Source organism: Oncorhynchus mykiss, chromosome 2, assembly GCF_057628025.1.
Source record: "Oncorhynchus mykiss isolate SJ-2025 chromosome 2, ASM5762802v1, whole genome shotgun sequence".
Lineage (NCBI taxonomy): Eukaryota > Metazoa > Chordata > Actinopteri > Salmoniformes > Salmonidae > Oncorhynchus > Oncorhynchus mykiss.
The window spans coordinates 10,453,147-10,478,719 of record NC_143023.1 but is presented as its reverse complement, the minus strand read 5'-3'; the positions used below and the strand labels follow the sequence as shown (position 1 = coordinate 10,478,719).

The following is a 25,573-nucleotide window of genomic DNA, read 5'->3' as shown; positions in this document are numbered from 1 at the left end:
TTGTCTTTCTCTTTCTGACACACTAGATGAATCGTCTTTCTCTTTCTGACACACTAGATGAATTGTCTTTCTCTTTCTGACACGCTAGATGAATTGTCTTTCTCTCTCTGACACACTAGATGAATTGTCTTTCTCTCTCTGACACACTAGATTAATTGTCTTTCTCTCTCTGACACACTAGATGAATTGTCTTTCTCTCTGACACACTAGATGAATTGTCTTTCTCTCTCTGACACACTAGATGAATTGTCTTTCTCTCTCTGACACACTAGATGAATTGTCTTTCTCTCTGACACACTAGATGAATTGTCTTTCTCTCTCTGACACACACTAGATGAATTGTCTTTCTCTCTCTGACACTAGATGAATCGTCTTTCTCTCTCTGACACACTAGATGAATTGTCTTTCTCTCTCTGACACACTAGATGAATCGTCTTTCTCTCTCTGACACACTAGATGAATCGTCTTTCTCTCTCTGACACACTAGATGAATTGTCTTTCTCTCTCTGACACACTAGATGAATCGTCTTTCTCTCTGACACACTAGATGAATTGTCTTTCTCTCTCTGACACACTAGATGAATCGTCTTTCTCTCTGACACACTAGATGAATTGTCTTTCTCTCTCTGACACACACTAGATGAATCGTCTTTCTCTCTCTGACACACTAGATGAATTGTCTTTCTCTCTCTGACACACTAGATGAATCGTCTTTCTCTCTCTGACACACTAGATGAATCGTCTTTCTCTCTCTGACACACTAGATGAATCGTCTTTCTCTCTCTGACACACTAGATGAATCGTCTTTCTCTCTCTGACACACTAGATGAATCGTCTTTCTCTCTCTGACACACTAGATGAATTGTCTTTCTCTGACACACTAGATGAATCGTCTTTCTCTCTCTGACACACTAGATGAATCGTCTTTCTCTCTCTGACACACTAGATGAATCGTCTTTCTCTCTCTGACACACTAGATGAATTGTCTTTCTCTTTCTGACACACTAGATGAATTGTCTTTCTCTCTCTGACACACTAGATGAATCGTCTTTCTCTCTCTGACACACTAGATTAATTGTCTTTCTCTCTCTGACACACTAGATGAATTGTCTTTCTCTCTCTGACACACTAGATGAATCGTCTTTCTCTCTCTGACACACTAGATGAATTGTCTTTCTCTCTCTGACACTAGATGAATTGTCTTTCTCTCTCTGACACTAGATGAATTGTCTTTCTCTCTCTGACACACTAGATGAATCGTCTTTCTCTCTGACACACTAGATGAATTGTCTTTCTCTCTCTGACACACTAGATGAATTGTCTTTCTCTCTCTGACACACTAGATGAATCGTCTTTCTCTCTCTGACACACTAGATGAATCGTCTTTCTCTCTCTGACACACTAGATGAATTGTCTTTCTCTGACACACTAGATGAATCGTCTTTCTCTCTCTGACACACTAGATGAATCGTCTTTCTCTCTCTGACACACTAGATGAATCGTCTTTCTCTCTCTGACACACTAGATGAATTGTCTTTCTCTTTCTGACACACTAGATGAATTGTCTTTCTCTCTCTGACACACTAGATGAATTGTCTTTCTCTCTCTGACACACGCTAGATGAATTGTCTTTCTCTCTCTGACACACTAGATGAATCGTCTTTCTCTCTCTGACACACTAGATGAATCGTCTTTCTCTCTCTGACACACTAGATGAATCGTCTTTCTCTCTCTGACACACTAGATGAATTGTCTTTCTCTTTCTGACACACTAGATGAATTGTCTTTCTCTCTCTGACACACTAGATGAATTGTCTTTCTCTCTCTGACACACGCTAGATGAATCGTCTTTCTTTCTCTGACACACTAGATTAATTGTCTTTCTCTCTCTGACACACACTAGATAAATTGTCTTTCTCTCTCTGACACACTAGATGAATTGTCTTTCTCTCTCTGACACACTAGATTAATTGTCTTTCTCTCTCTGATACACACTAGATAAATTGTCTTTCTCTCTCTGACACACTAGATGAATTGTCTTTCTCTCTCTGACACACTAGATGAATTGTCTTTCTCTTTCTGACACACTAGATGAATTGTCTTTCTCTCTCTGACACACTAGATGAATCGTCTTTCTTTCTCTGACACACTAGATGAATTGTCTTTCTCTTTCTGACACACTAGATGAATCGTCTTTCTTTCTCTGACACACTAGATGAATTGTCTTTCTCTCTCTGACACACACTAGATAAATTGTCTTTCTCTCTCTGACACACTAGATGAATTGTCTTTCTCTCTCTGACACACTAGATGAATTGTCTTTCTCTCTCTGACACACTAGATGAATTGTCTTTCTCTCTCTGACACACTAGATGAATTGTCTTTCTCTCTCTGACACACACTAGATAAATTGTCTTTCTCTCTCTGACACACGCTAGATGAATTGTCTTTCTCTCTCTGACACACTAGATGAATCGTCTTTCTCTCTCTGACACACTAGATGAATTGTCTTTGTCTCTCTGACACACACTAGATAAATTGTCTTTCTCTCTCTGACACACGCTAGATGAATTGTCTTTCTCTCTCTGACACACTAGATGAATTGTCTTTCTCTCTCTGACACACTAGATAAATTGTCTTTCTCTCTCTGACACACTAGATGAATTGTCTTTCTCTCTCTGACACACACTAGACGAATTGTCTTTCTCTCTCTGACACACACTAGACGAATTGTCTTTCTTTCTCTGACACACTAGATGAATTGTTTTTCTCTCTGACACACTAGATGAATTGTCTTTCTCTCTCTGACACACTAGATGAATTGTCTTTCTCTCTCTGACACACTAGATGAATCGTCTTTCTTTCTCTGACACACTAGATGAATCGTCTTTCTCTCTCTGACCTCGTGGTGGTGGGAAGGACATCTTGGTAAAACTAGGGGAGTGGGAACGAGGGACCCAATCAGTTGTGAATGAAAAGAGGGGTGTGGTTTGAGGGGCGTGGTTGATGAAACATTGGAAAGTTACAGCTGTGCAATGTTCAATTGGGCACAACCAATAATGTATATAAACACTGGACACAACATCATGTAAGGTTGAGATATAATGATGTGATATAGAGCCTATATGTCTGTTTGCCATGTATAGAAGAAAGGAACCATGTCGGCTCTTCTCATGTTGATGTGCAACGTTCAGTCAAACTGACTGGAGTGTGTTCTCCTCCCACCCCAGCCCCCTCTGGTGCAGACCCAGACAGTCACCATCACAGACGTGTCCAACTCCCTCCCTACTGACGTCTCCACTAAGGATGTCCCTATCGTTCAGACCCAGACTATCAGCTACGAGTCTGCAGAGGTAGCCACCCCATGATCATATAGATGATGCTACAGCTGGGGAACTCTTGTGGTTCCACCTCCACAGGGTACAATCAGGGTCGTGTTCAGGGATCTATACATGGCATTTCTTTCTGAAACGTTTAGTACAGTGCACCGATGACTGAGGTGTTACCATGGAGCCATTATTTCCGTTTGTTTCCTCTCAGGTGTCAGTTGACGGGACAGATGGGGGGAAAGAGGCCACAGCACTGAGCAGCATTCAGTCCATTACCTCAGAGAGCAGCAGGGAAACCAGTGGCACCTCCATTACTACCACCACCACTCACATCTCCAAGGTAAGGGCGCACCATAGACCGCACACACACCTCAACTGTGTCATGGCCTCTGACTATTTCTCTTGTCCCAGGTGGTGAAAGTAGGAGCGTCAGAGACCAGAGTGGAGAAGAGGATCGTCATCACTGCCGACTCAGAGGATGACCAGGTACAGTACGGTGTCTATGACGGCTCCTTCTACACACACCAAGGCCTGGTCAAACACAATGCTTCTCTGTGACACATTTTTGTCATAAGGTGTACAGCCAGCTAGGTGGAGGTTAACTGAAGCTTTGTCTCCTGCAGGGAAGCAACGGCGGAGCAACAGCAATGTGATTCAGCTCAACAAACAGTCAGGGAGCTTTATGGATCTGATGCTCAACACACAGTCAGGGAGCCCTATGGATCTGATGCTCAAGACACCAGAGCTTTGTAGTACAGACTAACCTCCCTGTCCCAGAGCCACCCCCACCTCCTCAACCCATACGGACATTGTGTCCTGACTGGTCCCTTCCAGAACCACTGTGGTTACATCTCTTGACCAGAGCCCTGGTTAAAAGTAGTGCATTATAAAGGGAATATGGTGCCATTTGGGATGCATCCTGGTGTCTCCCTGCCCAGTGGGATATGAACAGGCCAGGGAGAAAGCCTATTGTGTCCTCTCTTTCCATACTGCTGTTCTGACTGTATGTTGGCTTCATTTTGGTCTATTCCACTCAAACTCATATTTCGCCAAATTACTTTTTTTTGTATCATTATAGTAGGAAAGATGAACCTTTTCAGTTCTAAGAGCATTTAGGTCATTTGCGTTTAAATGTTTATTTACAACATATTTTTCTGTCGTTTGTATTGCTACTACTGTGTCATTGAGTTTAAGTGTGGACTCAGCGATATGACGGAGATGCAGAAAGTGAACAGTGTAGTGGGTCAATTTCAGCCAAACAACTAAGAACGTTGAAGCGAGAGGCTCGACTTCTCCGCTGTTTTGGTGCCATGGTTCCAACGCTGTGAACAGAGTGAAGTGAACCCGTGCACATGCGCAGATACTGTGTGAGAGCCAAGTCTTGCATCTGGCTCATCTCAGTATCTGCGGTGCTGGTCGAGGCAACGGCATTTTACTGAGTCTCCCTTTAACATGCTCATTTTGACAGAAATGCACTGTTTTCAACTGGGCTTTAAGTAATAACATTATCAGACTTTTTCAATCAGATTAAGATGCCGGACAGAAACTAGACCTATTTTTGGAAAGGGATAACTCCTTTGAGTTTGTTTATGTTTATAATTGAGGAATATTCTTTTTTTTGATTGAATATTCAAATTGAAATGACATACCTCACTTAAAAGTATTGAACAAAGATATTGCATACTCCAACAACCATGCCTGTTTTGGATTTGTTCTCTGCTCAGGTAAACTCTCTCTTTCTCAACCAGCCAAGTTAACATGTGTAATACTACTAGGTCAGGCCACGATGACCCTCGGTATAAACTTTGACGTGATGACAACTATCTGTTTTGAAATGTTTACTCTATTTTATAGCATTACTGCTTTTATAGTATTTGTACAAAATGAGGTGTTTAAGTTATTGAAGTTCATATCCTACTCAATGGTAGCTTCTCATATCAATATTGTCTTCTTTTTTTTTTACAGCTTGAATTTGGGAGTGTCCCCATGTTTCCCAGTACATATTCACCATTGTTTTTCTTCCTCTTTTAACGCACCATTGACCTCTAGGACTGCCCCATGCAGTCTGACGTGAGAGCAATGGAAAGTCCCGCTGTGTTTTGTCCCTTAAAATGATTTTAGATAGAAATGTGGTTGATTTGATGAAACAATGCTTTAGTCTGTTTCTCAGGTTTTATGTCTTTATCAATACTGCAGGACAAAACCCCTCTGTATATGATTGTATGAAGAATGTTCAGTCTTAATGTACATTCTAGCCCTGCAGATGGGTCCAAATGATTCTCAGCTCTTAAACACTTAAACCTGTGCAAGATGTATTTATCACTATCAAAAGGCAGCTGTCCCAGTGTATGTGGCTTTTATTTCATACAGGGGAACATATTTAGTCCTTTTGTACATGTTCTACCATCATTTCTTTGTAAAGTAGAGACTGTTTCATGTGATTCTTTGTACTGGGATGTTTTTTAAAACACAAGCCTGTTCGCAGGCTTTTAGACACAGAAGTCACATTCATAATCATCTAGTTTGTAAATCTTTCTTACCACCTGTTTTAGAGTAGATTCCTCTACCAGTTGGTGTACCCTGTCCTTTTGTAGATCAGATAAAGATACTTGTATGACAACCCTTTTAGAGAATGACAATTGGTAGCAGACCTTTCTTCCCCTCTGAAGAAGTTTGTGAAGGTGGCACAAACTATTAGCTAGAAGGATCTTGAGGGCATAAACTAGAATCTCAGCAGAGTCCTTCGTTTTTAGATATGTAAACTTATTGCTTTTGTGACTTATCCCTGTCTTTAAAATTAAATAAAATCAGGATGAATTATCAAGTGGTGTGTAGTGTCTGTCTGAGCAGGATTTCAGTCACAATAAGAACATTTTTTAATAAAAGGTGACCAATAGAATTGTAAGAAATACAATTTTATTAAAAATTCTTAATTCCAGATGCTTGCATACAGACTTCAGAAAATCAATAATAGCATTACCACTGGAATTGTAGACTGAAAGAAAAACATATTTAATGTAAAATGTAGTACCATAATGTAAACTGGTTGTAGCTATAGGTTATCAACATGAAAGACATCCACCTGTGTGTTCAATACCACTTCATATTGTAACAGACCAATGCAAGAGAAACCATGTGTCTCAGTGTCCAGTCAAGAGAAACCATGTGTCTCAGTGTCCAGTCAAGAGAAACCATGTGTCTCAGTGTCCAGTCAAGAGAAACCATGTGTCTCAGTGTCCAGTCAAGAGAAACCATGTGTCTCAGTGTCCAGTCAAGAGAAACCATGTGTCTCAGTGTCCAGTCAAGAGAAATCATGCGTCTCAGTGTCCAGTCAAGAGAAACCATGTGTCTCAGTGTCCAGTCAAGAGAAACCATGTGTCTCAGTGTCCAGTCAAGAGAAATCATGCGTCTCAGTGTCCAGTCAAGAGAAACCATGTGTCTGTGTCCAGTCAAGAGAAACCATGTGTCTCAGTGTCCAGTCAAGAGAAACCATGTGTCTCAGTGTCCAGTCAAGATAAACCATGCGTCTCAGTGTCCAGTCAAGAGAAACCATGCGTCTCAGTGTCCAGTCAAGAGAAACCATGCGTCTCAGTGTCCAGTCAAGAGAAACCATGCGTCTCAGTGTCCAGTCAAGAGAAACCATGTGTCTCAGTGTCCAGTCAAGAGAAACCTTGTGTCTCAGTGTCCAGTCAAGAGAAACCATGCGTCTCAGTATCCAGTCAAGAGAAACCATGCGTCTCAGTGTCCAGTCAAGAGAAACCATGTGTCTCAGTGTCCAGTCAAGAGAAACCATGCGTCTCAGTGTCCAGTCAAGAGAAACCATGCGTCTCAGTGTCCAGTCAAGAGACAACTCTGCTCTGTCATGGACATGTTCACAACTAATGATGGCTTAAGTGGCCCGAACATTTTCACTTTGGGACAGTGAGTGTTCCAGCACTGGTATTTTATGTCGGCACAAAGCAAACCCATGTTGCCCTTCACCCTGAGAACACATCTTATACATCTAATAAACTCCGTCTTAAATTCAATTTGTGCAGCATCCATTCTCTAGGGAATCTATCATACATATCAAACTGGTTGTTAATATGATTCTCAGCCAATCATCTGGATATGAACAAACATTGAAGAATGTTGTACATCACCCTTTTCACACTGCTAAGTTACGTGTCCACCCTCGGTAATGGAACCATGCGGGAAAGGAAACCATGTAGAGAATGTATCTGAGCCAGCCCAATACTTTGCAGGTCAGCATGATAGTGTGACAACAGGTATTAGGATGTGCTCACACAGGCTGCCCAACTCTGACCAATCACATCAGCTCTTTTGACAATACGTGGGCAAAAGATCAGAATTGGGCAAAAAACTAAACGTGCACCTGGGGGGGGGGCCTCAGGACTGAGTTTGGAAAACCCTGCCTTAGCGAGCCAAACTGAAAAAAGGTTGCACGATTGTAGTCAGTAGGGTTATGATAGGCTAAAGCACAGAGGGAGTCAATCACCAAAGAGCATCCTGTGTAACAGATGATGGCCTGGTCCGGACGTCGACATCTAACTACATCAGGGATGGTCAACTCCAGTCCTTCTGGGGCCTGATTGGTGTCATATTTTTGCTGCAGCTAACACACCTGACTCAAATAATTAACTAATCATGATCATCAGTTTAGAATACAATGTGTTGAATCAGCTGTGTTTGCTATGAATGGGGTAATACTGCGACCTACGATGACTGGAGTTTCCCATCCCTGATCTACATGTATGTATTGTATCTGTCATAATGTGTTTTTAACAAGCCTTTATTGAGCTACATAATCCACTGCTTTCATTCCAACCAAGTCCAAATGTATATTTCCCAGTGTTTAAGTTCTAGCGAATAGCCTTCACAGGACTCTTGAAGCTGGAGGCAGCCTGGAGTTGGAGTTGATAAGCCATGGGGTGGATCTTGAAGCCATATAGCCTGAGAAAAAACAACAACTAAATATTACAACTCAATAACAGTGTGGATTGTAGAAGGCTGCCATTATGCTAACATGTCTCAATCTCCTTACCGAGGGGAAAAAATGTAATCTTCAAATCAAGCAAATGGTTTTTGTTACAGTTCCCAGCTGAACATGAATTATGTAATAACACGAACAAATCAAATGGGGCAAACAGATCATCTTGATGAATTTGCAAAGATAATTATAGAAATAAACCTTGGCACAAACTGGTTGGCAGGTCGTTTTGGCCGGTACTCTGGGTGCACCATAAATAGCATGTGGGGGAAGCCTGTCCCGAAGTAGGCCCCGTCCGTGTGGTGGTGCCGGGAGGACTTGGGGGTGTACACATCCATGCATTTTGGACAATACAGCTTCACCATCGCCTCACCTGGGATGTCTGACAGACCTATGGGAGAGGAGAGATCAACATCTATGTAACACCGCTGAGGGCACAGACGTCTATTCTGGTGTCAGCTGGCAATTAAATATTGATCAAATATATTTACTGTACAAGCAAGAGTAATCTTTTTGACGATTCCCTCAGACCTGTGTGAAATACTGCTGACAATCTGTGATATAGTTCAAAATGTGACTGGAGAGAAATGGTTCAATTCCATGAAAAGAGAAGAGGTATGTTATGTAAGTGAACAGGAGTATGAATACATTGAAGTCAAACTCACCAATAGGAAGCATGGGTTGATTCTCACAGTACACTCTTGGGCAATAGCCAAAGTCCCCTTGTTGGTACTTATCCAGCTGCAAACCAAAAACTATTTCAGTGTGTAACATGGTCACACAGCTAGTCCAAGAAGGCCAAACTAACTACATAAACGGACAGGTAGAATTTAGAACAGGGGTCTCCAACCTTTTCTAGCACGAGCTACTTAAAACAAAAAAAATGAAGCATGTCACGAACTACATTTTTATTTTATAGCTTTCAAATAGTTGTTTTGTCAATATACCTGGTAAAATAAGTTAATAGACAACTAAGTGGGCCCCATAAAATTATATTTCACATTTTCCTGAATTCTCTTTTCACTGTTTTATTTCTCCTGGTTTGGGATTTTTTTTATTTTAATTTAACATTTGTTCAATATTACAATTCTTCATAGAGAAAGACTGAAAATGGATGTTCTGAGTCCATGTCAAAGCTTTAAATCGCATGAGAAGACCATTTTTGAGGTCTAAGAAAAAAACGAACACATTTTAATTTGAGTAATGTACTTTCAGAATTGATTGGCGAGCTACTCCTAGGTGGGCTGCGAGCTACTGGTAGCTCACAGTCTACCTGTTGGAGACCACTGATAAAGAGATTATCCAGACTCCAGAACAATATATACAGATCTAGGGTTAATTACCATCTGAGCGATGCCTCTGTTGGTGAGGATGTAGCGTGCGTGGATCAGCCCGTACAGCATCTCTGCTGCCTGCTCTATCAGGTCACTCTGGTTGGGGTTGTCTTCCAACTCCTCATCTGACAGACAGACATGACCGTGAGGCTTTCAGATCAACACACAAGGTACACAGAAGCCTATAGTGACATGGTGCATGAATAAAGCACTGGGAGGCAGCATTATAGCGTCTGCATGTCTTTCCTGTCTTTATACACACATATGTGAGGCTTTCAGATCAACACAAGGTAGACTTCAACCTATAGATGCACTGAATCAAAGTATGTAGTCACAGTACTGTGTCCTTGTGTCTTTTGAAAGGCACTTGTAAATACAAACAGAACTGATAAATTAGCCTATAGGAAGTGTCAGTGTAAAGTCATGCCAGACGGTGTAGTGATGAGCTCACCTGGCTCCAGGTCCAGGATCATGTCAAGGGCCTGGCGGTAGTGAGGCACCTGCTCATTGAGCCCTGTCAGGTTAAACTTGTCCTGAATGTAGTCCTCATCAACCTGATAAAGTGGAATGGATCAACATGGTTAGTAGCTTTCAGCTGCCAAACAATGTCTACCACTTTTTATGAATTGGCCACGGTTGGTCAATTGCATAACAGGTTAAAGGGATTACTTCAGTATTGGCAATTAAGACAAGCAGAATAGTTAAAGGTAGAATTAAGCAAAGTAGCCTACACGGTGCACTGTGTTGGAATATCTGAATCTACCACCACGCCATAACAAGCTTATGTCACGGTTACACACTATGGCACCAATACAAAACCACCCCACGACTTTAAACACTGTATTTTGGTCCTCTTTCACATGGAATTCTCCATCGGTGTTTTGGGTATATTTGGCTGGTAGTTGTAACAGTTCATTCTGTATTTCAAAGGATCAACTAGCTTCACAAACAGTTGGCTAAGTCAGAGAAATAGTATTTCCCCTGTCTGTCCTTCTCATTCTTTGATGCTCTGACATAACTAGCTATCTACTCACCTCACAGAAAAACTCATTCCCCCTCAGGCCACAGAACCAGGAGATCCATGACACCTCCTCCGAGCTGCTCATCTTCTGAACAAGTGGGGGGTGATGGTGCAACGGCATGCAAAAATTACATGTATTTCAGAATTTCCATTGTAGCACTAGAATATAAAGCTAGCTGGGCTAAGCATTTCGCTACACTCGCAATAACATCTGCTAACCATGTGTATGTGACCAATAAAATGTGATATTAGCTAGTGGTGTATTCCATTCTGATCCAGGGACCTGAAGTATGTGTACACAGCAGGCTTTATTTCTGCCCCAGATGTTAGCTAGCTAATTCATCAAATCATCAAGCCCAGATGTGTTAGTACTGGGCTAGAACAACAACCTATTGTTATTAGTCAAATTCTGCATAAAGAACTCTAGCTAGCTAACGTTAGCTACATAGATAACACTAGCTAACCCCGTGTTTTCTCGCTAGTTACATTGGTTTAATAACGTTAGCTAGGTAACGGACATTTTCCACACGCATGAAAAAACATAGTGATTTGAAAGTAAACAATGAATTTAGTACTGTGTAAAACCAAATGTGTTGTGTCAGCACACGTTTACTCACCCTCTTTTATGTTAGCTAGATATATCTACCGGTAGCTACTTTGCTAACTAGCTAACCCTTTAGCTAACTGCTGTAAACAGGAATACTACTTCCTGTGGAATCTTCGGCTTCTCGGACCTCAAATCAAATCAAATCAAATTGTATTTGTCACATACACATGGTTAGCAGATGTTAATGCGAGTGTAGCGAAATGCTTGTGCTTCTAGTTCCGACAATGCAGTAATAACCAACAAGTAATCTAGCTAACAATTCCAAAACTACTACCTTATAGACAGACACAAGTGTAAGGGGATAAAGAATATGTACATAAAGATATATGAATGAGTGATGGTACAGAGCGGCATAGGCAAGATACAGTAGATGGTATTGAGTACAGTATATACATATGAGATGAGTATGTAAACAAAGTGGCATAGTTTAAAGTGGCTAGTGATACATGTATTACATAAAGATGCAGTAGATGATATAGAGTGCAGTATATACGTATACATATGAGATTAATAATGTAGGGTATGTAAACATTATATTAGGTAGCATTGTTTAAAGTGGCTAGTGATATATTTTACATAATTTCCCATCAATTCCCATTATTAAAGTGGCTGGAGTTGAGTCAGTGTGTTGGCAACTCAATGTTAGTGGTGGCTGTTTAACAGTCTGATGGCCTTGAGATATAAGCTGTTTGTCAGTCTCTCGGTCCCAGCTTTGATGCACCTGTACTGACCTCGCCTTCTGGATGATAGCGGGGTGAACAGGCAGTGGCTCGGGTGGTTGTTGTCCTTGATGATCTTTATGGCCTTCCTGTGACATCGGGTGGTGTAGGTGTCCTGGAGGGCAGGTAGTTTGCCCCCGGTGATGCGTTGTGCAGACTTCACTACCCTCTGGAGAGCCTTACGGTTGTGGGCGGAGCAGTAGCCGTACCAGGCGGTGATACAGCCCGACAGGATGCTCTCGATTGTGCATCTGTAGAAGTTTGTGAGTGCTTTTGGTGACAAGCCAAATTTCTTCAGCCTCCTGAGGTTGAAGAGGCGCTGCTGCGCCTTCTTCACGATGCTGTCTGTGTGGGTGGACCAATTCAGTTTGTCTGTGATGTGTACGCCGAGGAACTTAAAACTTACTACCCTCTCCACTACTGTTCCATCGATGTGGATAGGGGGGGTGTTCCCTCTGCTGTTTCCTGAAGTCCACAATAATCTCCTTAGTTTTGTTGACGTTGAGTGTGAGGTTATTTTCCTGACACCACACTCCGAGGGCCCTCACCTCCTCCCTGTAGGCCGTCTCGTCGTTGTTGGTAATCAAGCCTACCACTGTTGTGTCGTCCGCAAACTTGATGATTGAGTTGGAGGCGTGCGTGGCCACACAGTCGTGGGTGAACAGGGAGTACAGGAGAGGGCTCAGAACGCACCCTTGTGGGGCCCCAGTGTTGAGGATCAGCAGGGTGGAGATGTTGTTGCCTACCCTCTGGGTCTCGAGCTTGATGACGAGCTTGGAGGGCACTATGGTGTTAAATGCCGAGCTGTAGTCGATGAACAGCATTCTCACATAGGTATTCCTCTTGTCCAGATGGGTTAGGGCAGTGTGCAGTGTGGTTGAGATTGCATCGTCTGTGGACCTATTTGGGTGGTAAGCAAATTGGAGTGGGTCTAGGGTGTCAGGTAGGGTGGAGGTGATATTGTCCTTGACTAGTCTCTCAAAGCACTTCATGATGACGGAAGTGAGTGCTACCGGGCGGTAGTCGTTTAGCTCAGTTACCTGTGTTGATGAACAGTTTGTTGTTCCAGTCAAACCGCGGAGTATTAGTAATGGGTCGTTCGCGAACGAGTCGGCTCTAAGAGCATATCAGAAGAGCCCAATCTATTTATAAAAATATTTTTAAAATAAGATATTAATAATCCAAAGATTTAAATTAATAGAATTAACTAATTCAAATAACCATTTATTTTTATTTTTATTATATAGGCCTAAAATCTCAAGCGCATACTTTCGTTCTGACTGTGCTAAGACTAACAGCCTCACCTGTTGTTCCTGTCAATCAGACACGTAGTGTCAACCAATGAACCAAAGATGCGTGAGGGAGGGCCGAGCCAACTCAATTCAATTCAATTCAAGGGGCTTTATTGGCATGGGAAACATGTCTTAACATTGCCAAAGCAACTGAGGTAGATAATAAACAAAAGTGAAATAAACAATAAAAATCAACAGTAAACATTAAACATACAGAAGTTTCAAAAGAATGAAGACATTACAAATGTCATATTATATACATGGGAGTTTATCAAAATTGGGTTTGTTTTCGAATTCTTTGTGGATCTGTGTAATCTGAGGGAAATATGTGTCTCTAATATGGTCATACATTGGGCAGAAGGTTAGGAAGTGCAGCTCAGATTCCACCTCATTTTGTGGGCAGTGTGCACATAGCCTGTCTTCTCTTGAGAGCCATGTCTGCCTACGGCGGCCTTTCTCAATAGCAAGGCTATGCTTACTGAGTCTGTACATAGTCAAAGCTTTCCTTAAGTTTGTGTCAGTCACAGTGGTCAGGAATTCTGCCACTGGGTACTCTGTTTAGGGCCAAATAGCATTCTAGTTTGCTCTGTTTTTTTGTTAATTCTTTCCAATGTGTCAAGTAATTATCTTTTTGTTTTCTCGTGATTATGTTGGGTCTAATTGTGTTGCTGTCCTGGGGCTCTGTGGGGTCTGTTTGTGAACAGAGCACCAGGACCAGCTTGCTTAGGGGACTCTTCTCCAGGTTCATCTCTCTGTAGGTGATGGCTGGATTTCTGGATTTTGATAATAAGTGGGTATCGGCCTAAATGCATGCAGAGCAGAATATTTGGTGTTCTACGTTGTACACAGAGGATATTTTTGCAGAATTCTGCATGCAGAGTCTCAATTTGGTGTTTGTCCCATTTATTGAAATCTTGGGCAAAGGGTTCTAAGTATTTTTAGCCAGTTCATAATTGGTATGTTGAATTTTATGTTCCTTTTGATGGCATAGAATGCCCTTCTTGCCTTGTCTCTCAGATCGTTCACAGCTTTGTGGAAGTTACCTGTGGCGCTGATGTTTAGGCCAAGGTATGTATAGTTTTTTTGTGTGCTCTAGGGCAACGGTGTCTAGATGGAATTTTTATTTGTGGTCCTGGTGACTGGAGCATTTTTGGAACACCATTATTTTGGTCTTACTGAGATTTACTGTCAGGGCTGGCAGAATCTGTGCAGAATATCTAGGTGCTGCTGTAGGCCCTCCTTGGTTGGTGACAGAAGCACCAGATCATCAGCAAACAGTAGACATTTGACTTCAGATTCTAGTTGGGTGAGACCGGGTGCTGCAGACTTTTCTAGTGCCCGCGCCAATTCGTTGATATATCTGTTGAAGAGGGTGGGGCTTAAACTGCATCCCTGTCTCACCCCACGGCCCTGTGGCAAGAAATGTGTGTGTTTTTTGCCTAATTTAACCGCACATTTGTTGTTTGTCTACATGGATTTTATAATGTTGTATGTTTTACCCCCAACACCACTTTCCATCAATTTGTATAGCAGACCCTCATGCCAAATTGAGTCGAAGGCTTTTTTGAAATCAACAAAGCATGAGAAGACTTTGCCTTTGTTTTGGTTTGTTTGATAGTCAATTAGGGTGTGCAGGGTGAGTACATGGTCTGTTGTACGGTAATTTGGTAAAAGGCCAATTTGACATTTGCTCAGTACATTGAGGAAATGTACGAGTCTGCTGTTAATGATAATGCAGAGGATCTTCCCAAGGTTGCTGTTGACGCACATCCCACGGTAGCTATTGAGGTCAAATTTGTCTCCACTTTTGTGTATTGGGGCTATCAGTCCTTGGTTCCAAATATTGGGGAAGATGCCAGAGCTAAGGATGATGTTAAAGAGTTTCAGTATAGCCAATTGGAATTTGTTGTCTGATTATTTGATAATTTAATTCAGGATACCATCAACACCACATGCCTTTTTGGGTTGGAAGGTTTTTATTTTGTCCTGTAGCTCATTCAAGGTAATTGGAGAATCCAATGGGTTCTGGTAGTCTTTAATAGTTGATTCTAAGATTTGTATTTTATCATATATATGTTTTTGCTCTTTGTTCTTTGTTATAGAGCCAAAAAGATTAGAGAAGTGGTTTACCCATACATCTCCATTTTGGATAGATCATTATTCATGTTGTTGTTTGTTTGGTGTTTTCCAATTTTCCCAGAAGTGGTTTGAGTCTATGGGTTCTTCAATTACATTGAGCTGATTTCTGACGTGCTGTTCCTTCTTTTTCCGTAGTGTATTTTTGTATTGTTTTAGTGATTCATCATAGTGAAGGCGTAGACTCAGGTTTTCCGGGTCTCTATGTTTTTGGGTGGACAGGTTTCTCAATTTCTTTCTTAGATTTTTGCATTCTTCATCAAACCATTTGTCATTGTTGTTCATTTTCTTCGGTTTTCTATTTGAGATTTTTAGATTTGATTAGGGAAGCTGAGAGATATTATATACTGTTAAGATTTTCTACTGCCAAGTTTACACCTTCACTATTACAGTGGAACGTTTTACCCATGAAATTGTCTAAAAGGGATTGAATTTGTTGTTGCCTAATTGTTTTTTGGTAGGTTTCCAAACTGCATTCCTTCCATCTATAGCATTTCTTAATGTTACTCAGTTCCTTTGGCTTTGATGCCTCATTAAGGACAGCTGTGAAAACAACAGCTGGAAAATGAGTCAGAAGCACAGTAGCAGTTGGATGCATTTTAATAATGTTGACAATGTTAGAGCACAGTGTAGAATTTACCCCCAGAAATCTCATATAAAGCAGGTTCTACGCACAACCTACCACGGCATATGCGAACTGTGCACCCAACTGCGAAGCTAGCTGTAGCGGAGCTTTGAGAAACTAGCAGGCCTGCTAGTGATAGTGGTTGATAATTGTTAGATTTATATGCACTTTGCTTATATACATTAAAAAGTTCTACTTTAAATGCAAAAGTTTAATAGCATTCTTTTTCACAACAAACCAATGCATTTTTAAATACATTGTGTTTAGGGTAGAGTGTGATTTAATTTAATAATTTAATTAGAATTGTTTTAACTATCGCAAACTGTTTGACTTGGAAAAAATACAAAACATATTTTTTTTAAAGAGCCGTTTGATAGCCCAAGGCTCACTGAAAAGAGAATGCCCATCACTACATGAGTTCCAGTCGGCTCCGGAAGCCCATGTGCTGGGAAGGTATGAAGACTTCTGCATCACCTGTTTTGAAAGGTCTTCTGTTAGAGAGGAATCCACGCCAGTGGAAGAGGCGAGAGGTTTCTTTCTCACCAAAATCTGTCGTAAATTAGCCCAATGCGTTTCTATAGGCTTATTTTGGACCTAAACTTGTCGCCTACCTTCAGCCATTGGGACAACGATTCGACTTGTTAGGGTGGAGACTTCTTCTTCGATGAAGTTTAACGGTGGTTGGCATCCAATATGTTGCATTACCGCCACCTACTAGACTGTAATATAACTCCCTATACTTTGCTTTAAAACAATTATTAAAAAATACCCTACCATATAACACTACTGACAAAAAAAAGAATTACAATCTAAATAACACCACCCTACTCCACTATTTTAAATCTATTTAATCCTACCTCATGCCAACAACCTGAAAGGATGGGACATCACCACATAACACACCCTGTAACTCTTCTGATGTTAAGCCTCGCACACCCATATAACTCTCTGCAGCTTCCACCACAACCTCAATTTTCTGCGACTTACATTCCATCCCTGCAGTACAGTTGATAACCATTGCTATAAATGCTAAAAATCCAATCTTCCTGAAACATATACAGTGCCTTGCGAAAGTATTCGGCCCCCTTGAACTTTGCGACCTTTTGCCACATTTCAGGCTTCAAACATAAAAATATAAAACTGTATTTTTTTGTGAAGAATCAACAACAAGTGGGACACAATCATGAAGTGGAATGACATTTATTGGATATTTAAAACTTTTTTAACAAATCAAAAACTGAAAAATTGGGCGTGCAAAATTATTCAGCCCCTTTACTTTCAGTGCAGCAAACTCTCTCCAGCAGTTCAGTGAGGATCTCTGAATGATCCAATGTTGACCTAAATGACTAATGATGATAAATACAATCCACCTGTGTGTAATCAAGTCTACGTATAAATGCACCTGCACTGTGATAGTCTCAGAGGTCCGTTAAAAGCGCAGAGAGCATCATGAAGAACAAGGAACACACCAGGCAGGTCCGAGATACTGTTGTGAAGAAGTTTAAAGCCGGATTTGGATACAAAAAGATTTCCCAAGCTTTAAACATCCCAAGGAGCACTGTGCAAGCGATAATATTGAAATGGAAGGAGTATCAGACCACTGCAAATCTACCAAGACCTGGCCGTCCCTCTAAACTTTCAGCTCATACAAGGAGAAGACTGATCAGAGATGCAGCCAAGAGGCCCATGATCACTCTGGATGAACTGCAGAGATCTACAGCTGAGGTGGGAGACTCTGTCCATAGGACAACAATCAGTCGTATATTGCACAAATCTGGCCTTTATGGAAGAGTGGCAAGAAGAAAGCCATTTCTTAAAGATATCCATAAAAAGTGTTGTTTAAAGTTTGCCACAAGCCACCTGGGAGACACACCAAACATGTGGAAGAAGGTGCTCTGGTCAGATGAAACCAAAATGTAACTTTTTGGCAACAATGCAAAACGTTATGTTTGCCGTAAAAGCAACACAGCTGAACACACCATCCCCACTGTCAAACATGGTGGTGGCAGCGTCATGGTTTGGGCCTGCTTTTCTTCAGCAGGGACAGGGAAGATGGTTAAAATTGATGGGAAGATGGATGGAGCCAAATACAGGACCATTCTGGAAGAAAACCTGATGGAGTCTGCAAAAGACCTGAGACTGGGACGGAGATTTGTCTTCCAACAAGACAATGATCCAAAACATAAAGCAAAATCTACAATGGAATGGTTCCAAAATAAACATATCCAGGTGTTAGAATGGCCAAGTCAAAGTCCAGACCTGAATCCAATCGAGAATCTGTGGAAAGAACTGAAAACTGCTGTTCACAAATGCTCTCCATCCAACCTCACTGAGCTCGAGCTGTTTTGCAAGGAGGAATGGGAAAAAAATTCAGTCTCTCGATGTGCAAAACTGATAGAGACATACCCCAAGCGACTTACAGCTGTAATCGCAGCAAAAGGTGGCGCTACAAAGTATTAACTTAAGGGGGCTGAATAATTTTGCACGCCCAATTTTTCAGTTTTTGATTTGTTAAAAAAGTTTGAAATATCCAATAAATGTCGTTCCACTTCATGATTGTGTCCCACTTGTTGTTGATTCTTCACAAAAAAATACAGTTTTATATCTTTATGTTTGAAGCCTGAAATGTGGCAAAAGGTCGCAAAGTTCAAGGGGGCCGAATACTTTCGCAAGGCACTGTATCACTTGTTGGCCTATCCATCTGTACTGGTACATATCTACTACTCCCAACACTCCTCTCAGGATCCCTCCATCTGTACTGGTACATATCTACTACTCACACCACTCCTCTCAGGATCCCTCCATCTGTACTGGTACAGATATACTACTCACACCACTCCTCTCAGGATCCCTCCATCTGTACTGGTACAGATCTACTACTCACACCACTCCTCTCAGGATCCCTCCATCTGTACTGGTACATATCTACTACTCACACCACTCCTCTCAGGATCCCTCCATCTGTACTGGTACAGATATACTACTCACACCACTCCTCTCAGGATCCCTCCATCTGTACTGGTACAGGTCTACTACTCACACCACTCCTCTCAGGATCCCTCCATCTGTACTGGTACATATCTACTACTCACAACACTCCTCTCAGGATCCCTCCATCTGTACTGGTACATATCTACTACTCACAACACTCCTCTCAGGATCCCTCCATCTGTACTGGTACATATCTACTACTCACACCACTCCTCTCAGAATCCCTCCATCTGTACTGGTACAGATATACTACTCACACCACTCCTCTCAGAATCCCTCCATCTGTACTGGTACAGGTCTACTACTCACACCACTCCTCTCAGAATCCCTCCATCTGTACTGGTACATATCTACTACTCACACCACTCCTCTCAGAATCCCTCCATCTGTACTGGTACAGATATACTACTCACACCACTCCTCTCAGAATCCCTCCATCTGTACTGGTACAGGTCTACTACTCACACCACTCCTCTCAGGATCCCTCCATCTGTACTGGTACATATCTACTACTCACACCACTCCTCTCAGAATCCCTCCATCTGTACTGGTACATATCTACTACTCACACCACTCCTCTCAGGATCCCTCCATCTGTACTGGTACAGATATACTACTCACACCACTCCTCTCAGAATCCCTCCATCTGTACTGGTACAGGTCTACTACTCACACCACTCCTCTCAGGATCCCTCCATCTGTACTGGTACATATCTACTACTCACACCACTCCTCTCAGGATCCCTCCATCTGTACTGGTACAGATCTACTACTCACACCACTCCTCTCAGGATCCCTCCCTCTGTACTGGTACAGATATACTACTCACACCACTCCTCTCAGAATCCCTCCATCTGTACTGGTACAGACAAGTCTACTACTCACACCACTCCTCTCAGAATCCCTCCATCTGTACTGGTACAGACAGGTCTACTACTCACACCACTCCTCTCAGGATCCCTCCATCTGTACTGGTACATATCTACTACTCACACCACTCCTCTCAGGATCCCTCCATCTGTACTGGTACAGATCTACTACTCACACCACTCCTCTCAGGATCCCTCCATCTGTACTGGTACAGATCTACTACTCACACCACTCCTCTCAGGATCCCTCCATCTGTACTGGTACAGAGATACTACTCACACCACTCCTCTCAGAATCCCTCCATCTGTACTGGTACAGACAGGTCTACTACTCACACCACTCCTCTCAGGATCCCTCCATCTGTACTGGTACAGATCTACTACTCACACCACTCCTCTCAGAATCCCTCCATCTGTACTGGTACAGATATACTACTCACACCACTCCTCTCAGAATCCCTCCATCTGTACTGGTACAGATATACTACTCACACCACTCCTCTCAGAATCCCTCCATCTGTACTGGTACAGATCTACTACTCACACCACTCCTCTCAGAATCCCTCCATCTGTACTGGTACAGATATACTACTCACACCACTCCTCTCAGGATCCCTCCATCTGTACTGGTACAGGTCTACTACTCACACCACTCCTCTCAGGATCCCTCCATCTGTACTGGTACAGATATACTACTCACAACACTCCTCTCAGGATCCCTCCATCTGTACTGGTACAGATCTACTACTCACACCACTCCTCTCAGGATCCCTCCATCTGTACTGGTACAGATATACTACTCACACCACTCCTCTCAGGATCCCTCCATCTGTACTGGTACAGATATACTACTCACAACACTCCTCTCAGGATCCCTCCATCTGTACTGGTACAGATATACTACTCACACCACTCCTCTCAGGATCCCTCCATCTGTACTGGTACAGGTCTACTACTCACACCACTCCTCTCAGGATCCCTCCATCTGTACTGGTACAGATATACTACTCACAACACTCCTCTCAGGATCCCTCCATCTGTACTGGTACAGATATACTACTCACACCACTCCTCTCAGGATCCCTCCATCTGTACTGGTACAGATCTACTACTCACACCACTCCTCTCAGGATCACTCCCTCTGTACTGGTACAGATCTACAACTCACACCACTCCTCTCAGGATCCCTCCATCTGTACTGGTACAGATCTACTACTCACACCACTCCTCTCAGGATCACTCCCTCTGTACTGGTACAGATATACAACTCACACCACTCCTCTCAGGATCCCTCCATCTGTACTGGTACAGATCTACTACTCACACCACTCCTCTCAGAATCCCTCCATCTGTACTGGTACAGACAGGTCTACTACTCACACCACTCCTCTCAGGATCCCTCCATCTGTACTGGTACAGATCTACTACTCACACCACTCCTCTCAGAATCCCTCCATCTGTACTGGTACAGACAGGTCTACTACTCACACCACTCCTCTCAGGATCCCTCCATCTGTACTGGTACATATATACTACTCACACCACTCCTCTCAGGATCCCTCCATCTGTACTGGTACAGATATACTACTCACACCACTCTTCTCTGGATCCCTCCATCTGTACTGGTACAGATCTACTACTCACACCACTCCTCTCAGGATCCCTCCATCTGTACTGGTACAGATATACTACTCACACCACTCTTCTCTGGATCCCTCCATCTGTACTGGTACAGATCTACTACTCACACCACTCCTCTCAGGATCCCTCCATCTGTACTGGTACAGATATACTACTCACACCACTCCTCTCAGGATCCCTCCATCTGTACTGGTACAGGTCTACTACTCACACCACTCCTCTCAGGATCCCTCCATCTGTACTGGTACAGGTCTACTACTCACACCACTCCTCTCAGGATCCCTCCATCTGTACTGGTACAGATATACTACTCACACCACTCCTCTCAGGATCCCTCCATCTGTACTGGTACATATCTACTACTCACACCACTCCTCTCAGAATCCCTCCATCTGTACTGGTACAGATATACTACTCACACCACTCCTCTCAGGATCCCTCCATCTGTACTGGTACAGATATACTACTCACACCACTCCTCTCAGGATCCCTCCCCTTGACCCATCTTCCTCTACTTTCTTCACTGCCTCAGCATATGAAGAGTTCTGCACTATTCTAACCCTGGAAAACTCAACCTGCCTCTCTCGCACGGGACATTTCTGATCCCCAGCCACATGAGCACCCCTACAATTAACACACACCACTACTTTCACCAATGCTACACATTCCTTTGTCTCGTGCCATTCTGCACACTTCTCACACCTAGGAACCTCCCTCATACACACTGCTGCCACATGCCCATTCTGCACACTTCTCACCTAGGAACCTCCCTCATACACAATGCTGCCACATGCCCATAAGCTTGACACCTGTAACGACGCAATGTATTTGGTATAAAAGCTTGTACAGGATAACTTATACATCCTAACATCACTTTGTCGGGCAAATACTCAATATCAAAACTCAAAAGAGCAGACAATGATTCTTCTGTTTCACCACTCTTGTCACGCTGTCTGCATCGCACCAAACGACGTGCATCACAAACACCGGGAATCTTCCCCTTCAGTTGGTTAACTTTTAAAAATACTGCTACCCCAGTAATCACTCCTTTCAATGGCGCCCTATTCTTGAGAGCGACACGATTCACATTTCTTGCCCCCATTTGTTTAACGCAGAGTGCCTTCTCCCTCTGACCAGCAGAAACACAAATAATTATCACAAGACTACTGTACTTCTGGTTACCGTCATCGATTCCACAGTACCCAACTCTGTTTTCACCTATCCTGAAACCACTAATGGATCAGCCAAAGGCACCGGTCCACTTTTTCCAAAAAACATCTTTATCTTGACCCTCAGTGCCAGCCTTGGGCTTCGAGTACTTCACCACACCTACCACCTCTGATACTTCGACCTCATTCACTTCCATTTCTCCTCCTGTCTTCAGCTCACTCTGCTTACACTTTCTACCATTCTTCTTTAACAAACCATCTAAAAAAAATTCTCACAATTTGTAACCGACTCAAGTTCTCCATCTTCCTCCCTCTCTCTCTTAGACCTCCTCTGCCTCTCTTTTTCCCTCTGTTCCTCCTCCGTATTCCAAGTATACATCCAGTATTATCCTTATGATAATACTGCACTTCTCCTGACATACATGTTGTTCTTGCTTTCTCAAGGGACGCCATTTAACCGGCTGTCACAATCTCCATACAGTCAGCATGAACACCTCGGGATGTAGCGCTCAACAGTGCATCCCACTTATAATGCAACTGCTTCGTCTTGATGTTCTTCTTTATCAAAAGCTACCGCAACACTTTTCCATTTCAAACAAGCTCTCAGGGTCCATTCACTGCCTGCAACTCTACTCGCGCTCCCTCACGATGGAACGTACCAGGGACAAACGAAGTGGCAATGAAGGGAGGAGACATGAGCATCTCGTCATTATATACAGATCTCTGTCCATGCAGATGTGCTGATAAAATACTTGTCAAAAACAGATGACTTCAAATCAAGTCTTTCCGGTCATTAGTCTCCTGTCAAAGTCGAGTCCTGATTATTTTACTTATTTTGTTTTGAACCAAATGGAGTTTCAAAACATCACATTTGTGGCCCTGTTCAAGAGCATCAAAACCGTGATGTGTCATTGGTCAATTGTGACTGATTGATCTACAAATAATAAGAAATCATTAATAATATTGCAAGGTGATTTGTAGATCAGTCAGTCGCAGTTGCCTGACAGCTGCAACGTCAAAAAAGCCCTGTGACTAGTAGTGATGTTAGTATGTAAATATTGGTGGGGCAATCTCAACACCCAATTTACTTCAATGGACGCCAGCAAAACCATAATAGTTTTTTTAACCTTTATTTAAATAGACATGTCAGTCAAGAACAAATTCTTATTTTCAATGACAGCCTAGGAACAGTGGGCTATAACTGCCTTGTTCAGGGGCAGAACAGATTTTTACCTCGATCTTGCAACCTTTCGGTTACTAGTCCAACGCTCTAACCACACGCCCCATACAACACAACTATACAACACAACACGAAACAATACGCTAATTGCACTTTAAAAGTGCCCACAAACTGTTAGGGCCTACATAAAGCTGTCCAAACACCAGAGCCCCAACAGCAGTCCCAACACCTTACCACAGCTACACCTGGCTATCAGCGGAGCCTTGTTTCGCAGCGAAACGGTTCATTCAGCCTCGTTTACTGCCTTTAAAAAAAACATAGCTGATATGGCTGACTTGCTTAAACAAATGTGGTTTCTACTGACATTTGAGAAGTACAAACTATGGCATAAGGGGACGACAAGTGTTTAAGAGTCAATCCGTAATTTTGATTAAGACATTAATGAGCGAGCTAGGACGGACGTAGCCAATATAACTATTTGTTCAGCACTTTTGAAATGTACAGCGACAGAATTCAGAACATGGTCCGTTCTTATGGTATCCTCCCTGTACACCAAGTCAGAACCGTAGAATATAGGAGGCATGTAAGCAGACAATAAAGGGGGCATATAAGCACCTTGCTGTGCTGTGCTCACTTGAACAGGAAGGTGGTGTGGCGGGCCTTCATGGGCAAATTTTGTCATCAAACTTTGTCATCAAAGTCTGGCATTCTCTGGATTTATGCTGCTTTCAAGACAGCTGGGAGATCAAAAAAAAAAGGTTGTCATGATGACGTCAGTGATCTTCAGGTTGTAGCTCTAGAAAGAGGCCCGAGTTCCCCATTTACAATTCTGAGTTGAATGAAAGTTCCAAACTTATCTTCCCAGTCGTGGCTCGTTTTTCCAGAGTTCCCAGTTCTCTTGAAGTCACTAAAGTCAGATTTTGCAGTTCCAAGTTAGCAGTTGTTTTGGGAGCGGCACAAATCATGCTTCATTAACAGCATGTCCAATGTTGAACGTTTATCATTTTAAACTACCAAAAGAGACTGTTAATTTTAGACTTAGCACCACACAGCCACTCCACTGAATAGCAGGAGTGGCTGTGTGGTTGTTTTGCAATGCTTACAGTTAGCCACTGATTCCTTCCAAACCACTCATTGTTGAATTTGTGATTTCCAACTTGTTGTGTAATGTTTATGTCCAATGGGCGATGAGTACTGATACGTTTTATCTAGAATTTCTCTTCATTATTTCTCTTCATTTGACAAGGATTAAAAGGATTGGCCAGTACATTGTCGGCTTGATTCATGATGATGACTGCTAGCTAAAATTTTGAAAGTATGATGTTGACAGTCCTATCAAAGCTACTGTAGATATAATGTGATTTGATGTCATTTTATCTGTGGCCAATAACCTTGAGCCTTCCTGGATGGGCACTTCTAGTTTTCGAGCACTACCCTTAGACTTGGTGGTGACGTAGTGTCCCCATGAGTGACAGAACACTCAGCCAATCACGGCGCAACGCTCTATATTTTCTGCTAGCTTGCCCCACCACCACAGAAAGCACTGAACTAGGCTGAAACACTTGCATTTTGGAGCTGCCTTACTCAAGAAAACAAAAAAGAGACCATGTTTGTATGCGGCTTTATTAACTCAATTATATATATATATATTTTTTACATTGTTTGCAAAC

The 25,573-nt window shown here is 42.4% G+C and overlaps 2 protein-coding genes across 52 annotated transcripts in view; one reads left to right on the top strand and one right to left on the bottom strand.

The window, feature by feature from the left end:
• Positions 1–6,153, top strand: part of LOC110510828 (protein 4.1) — a 72,843-nt gene extending 66,690 nt beyond the window's left edge. For 49 of the 50 annotated variants that reach the window (XM_090188105.1, XM_090188030.1, XM_090187938.1 and 46 more), the window contains 4 exons: positions 3,231–3,353; positions 3,541–3,669; positions 3,741–3,815; positions 3,953–6,153. In XM_090188105.1, coding sequence (XP_090044231.1) covers positions 3,231–3,353; positions 3,541–3,669; positions 3,741–3,815; positions 3,953–3,982 — 357 coding nt within the window. In that variant the 3' untranslated portion in view covers positions 3,983–6,153. The remainder of the gene's footprint in view (positions 1–3,230; positions 3,354–3,540; positions 3,670–3,740; positions 3,816–3,952) is intronic. The other variant, XM_090188116.1, reaches the window with a different exon arrangement.
• A 75-nt stretch (positions 6,154–6,228) lies between these two features.
• Positions 6,229–11,426, bottom strand: LOC110506718 (casein kinase II subunit beta). 2 transcript variants are annotated; one of them, XM_036965787.2, is made up of 7 exons: positions 11,292–11,426; positions 10,688–10,762; positions 10,105–10,207; positions 9,663–9,778; positions 8,985–9,060; positions 8,521–8,710; positions 6,229–8,282 (listed from the first exon to the last, which is right to left on the bottom strand). In XM_036965787.2, the coding sequence occupies exons 2-7, from the start codon at positions 10,757–10,759 to the stop codon at positions 8,192–8,194; spliced, it is 648 nt and encodes a 215-aa protein (XP_036821682.1). In that variant the 5' UTR covers positions 10,760–10,762; positions 11,292–11,426; the 3' UTR covers positions 6,229–8,191. The 2 variants fall into 2 exon arrangements, with proteins under 2 accessions (XP_036821682.1, XP_036821684.1); XM_036965789.2 differs by having other exon boundaries at positions 10,688–10,759; positions 11,292–11,411.
• Between the last annotated feature and the right edge of the window lie 14,147 nt (positions 11,427–25,573).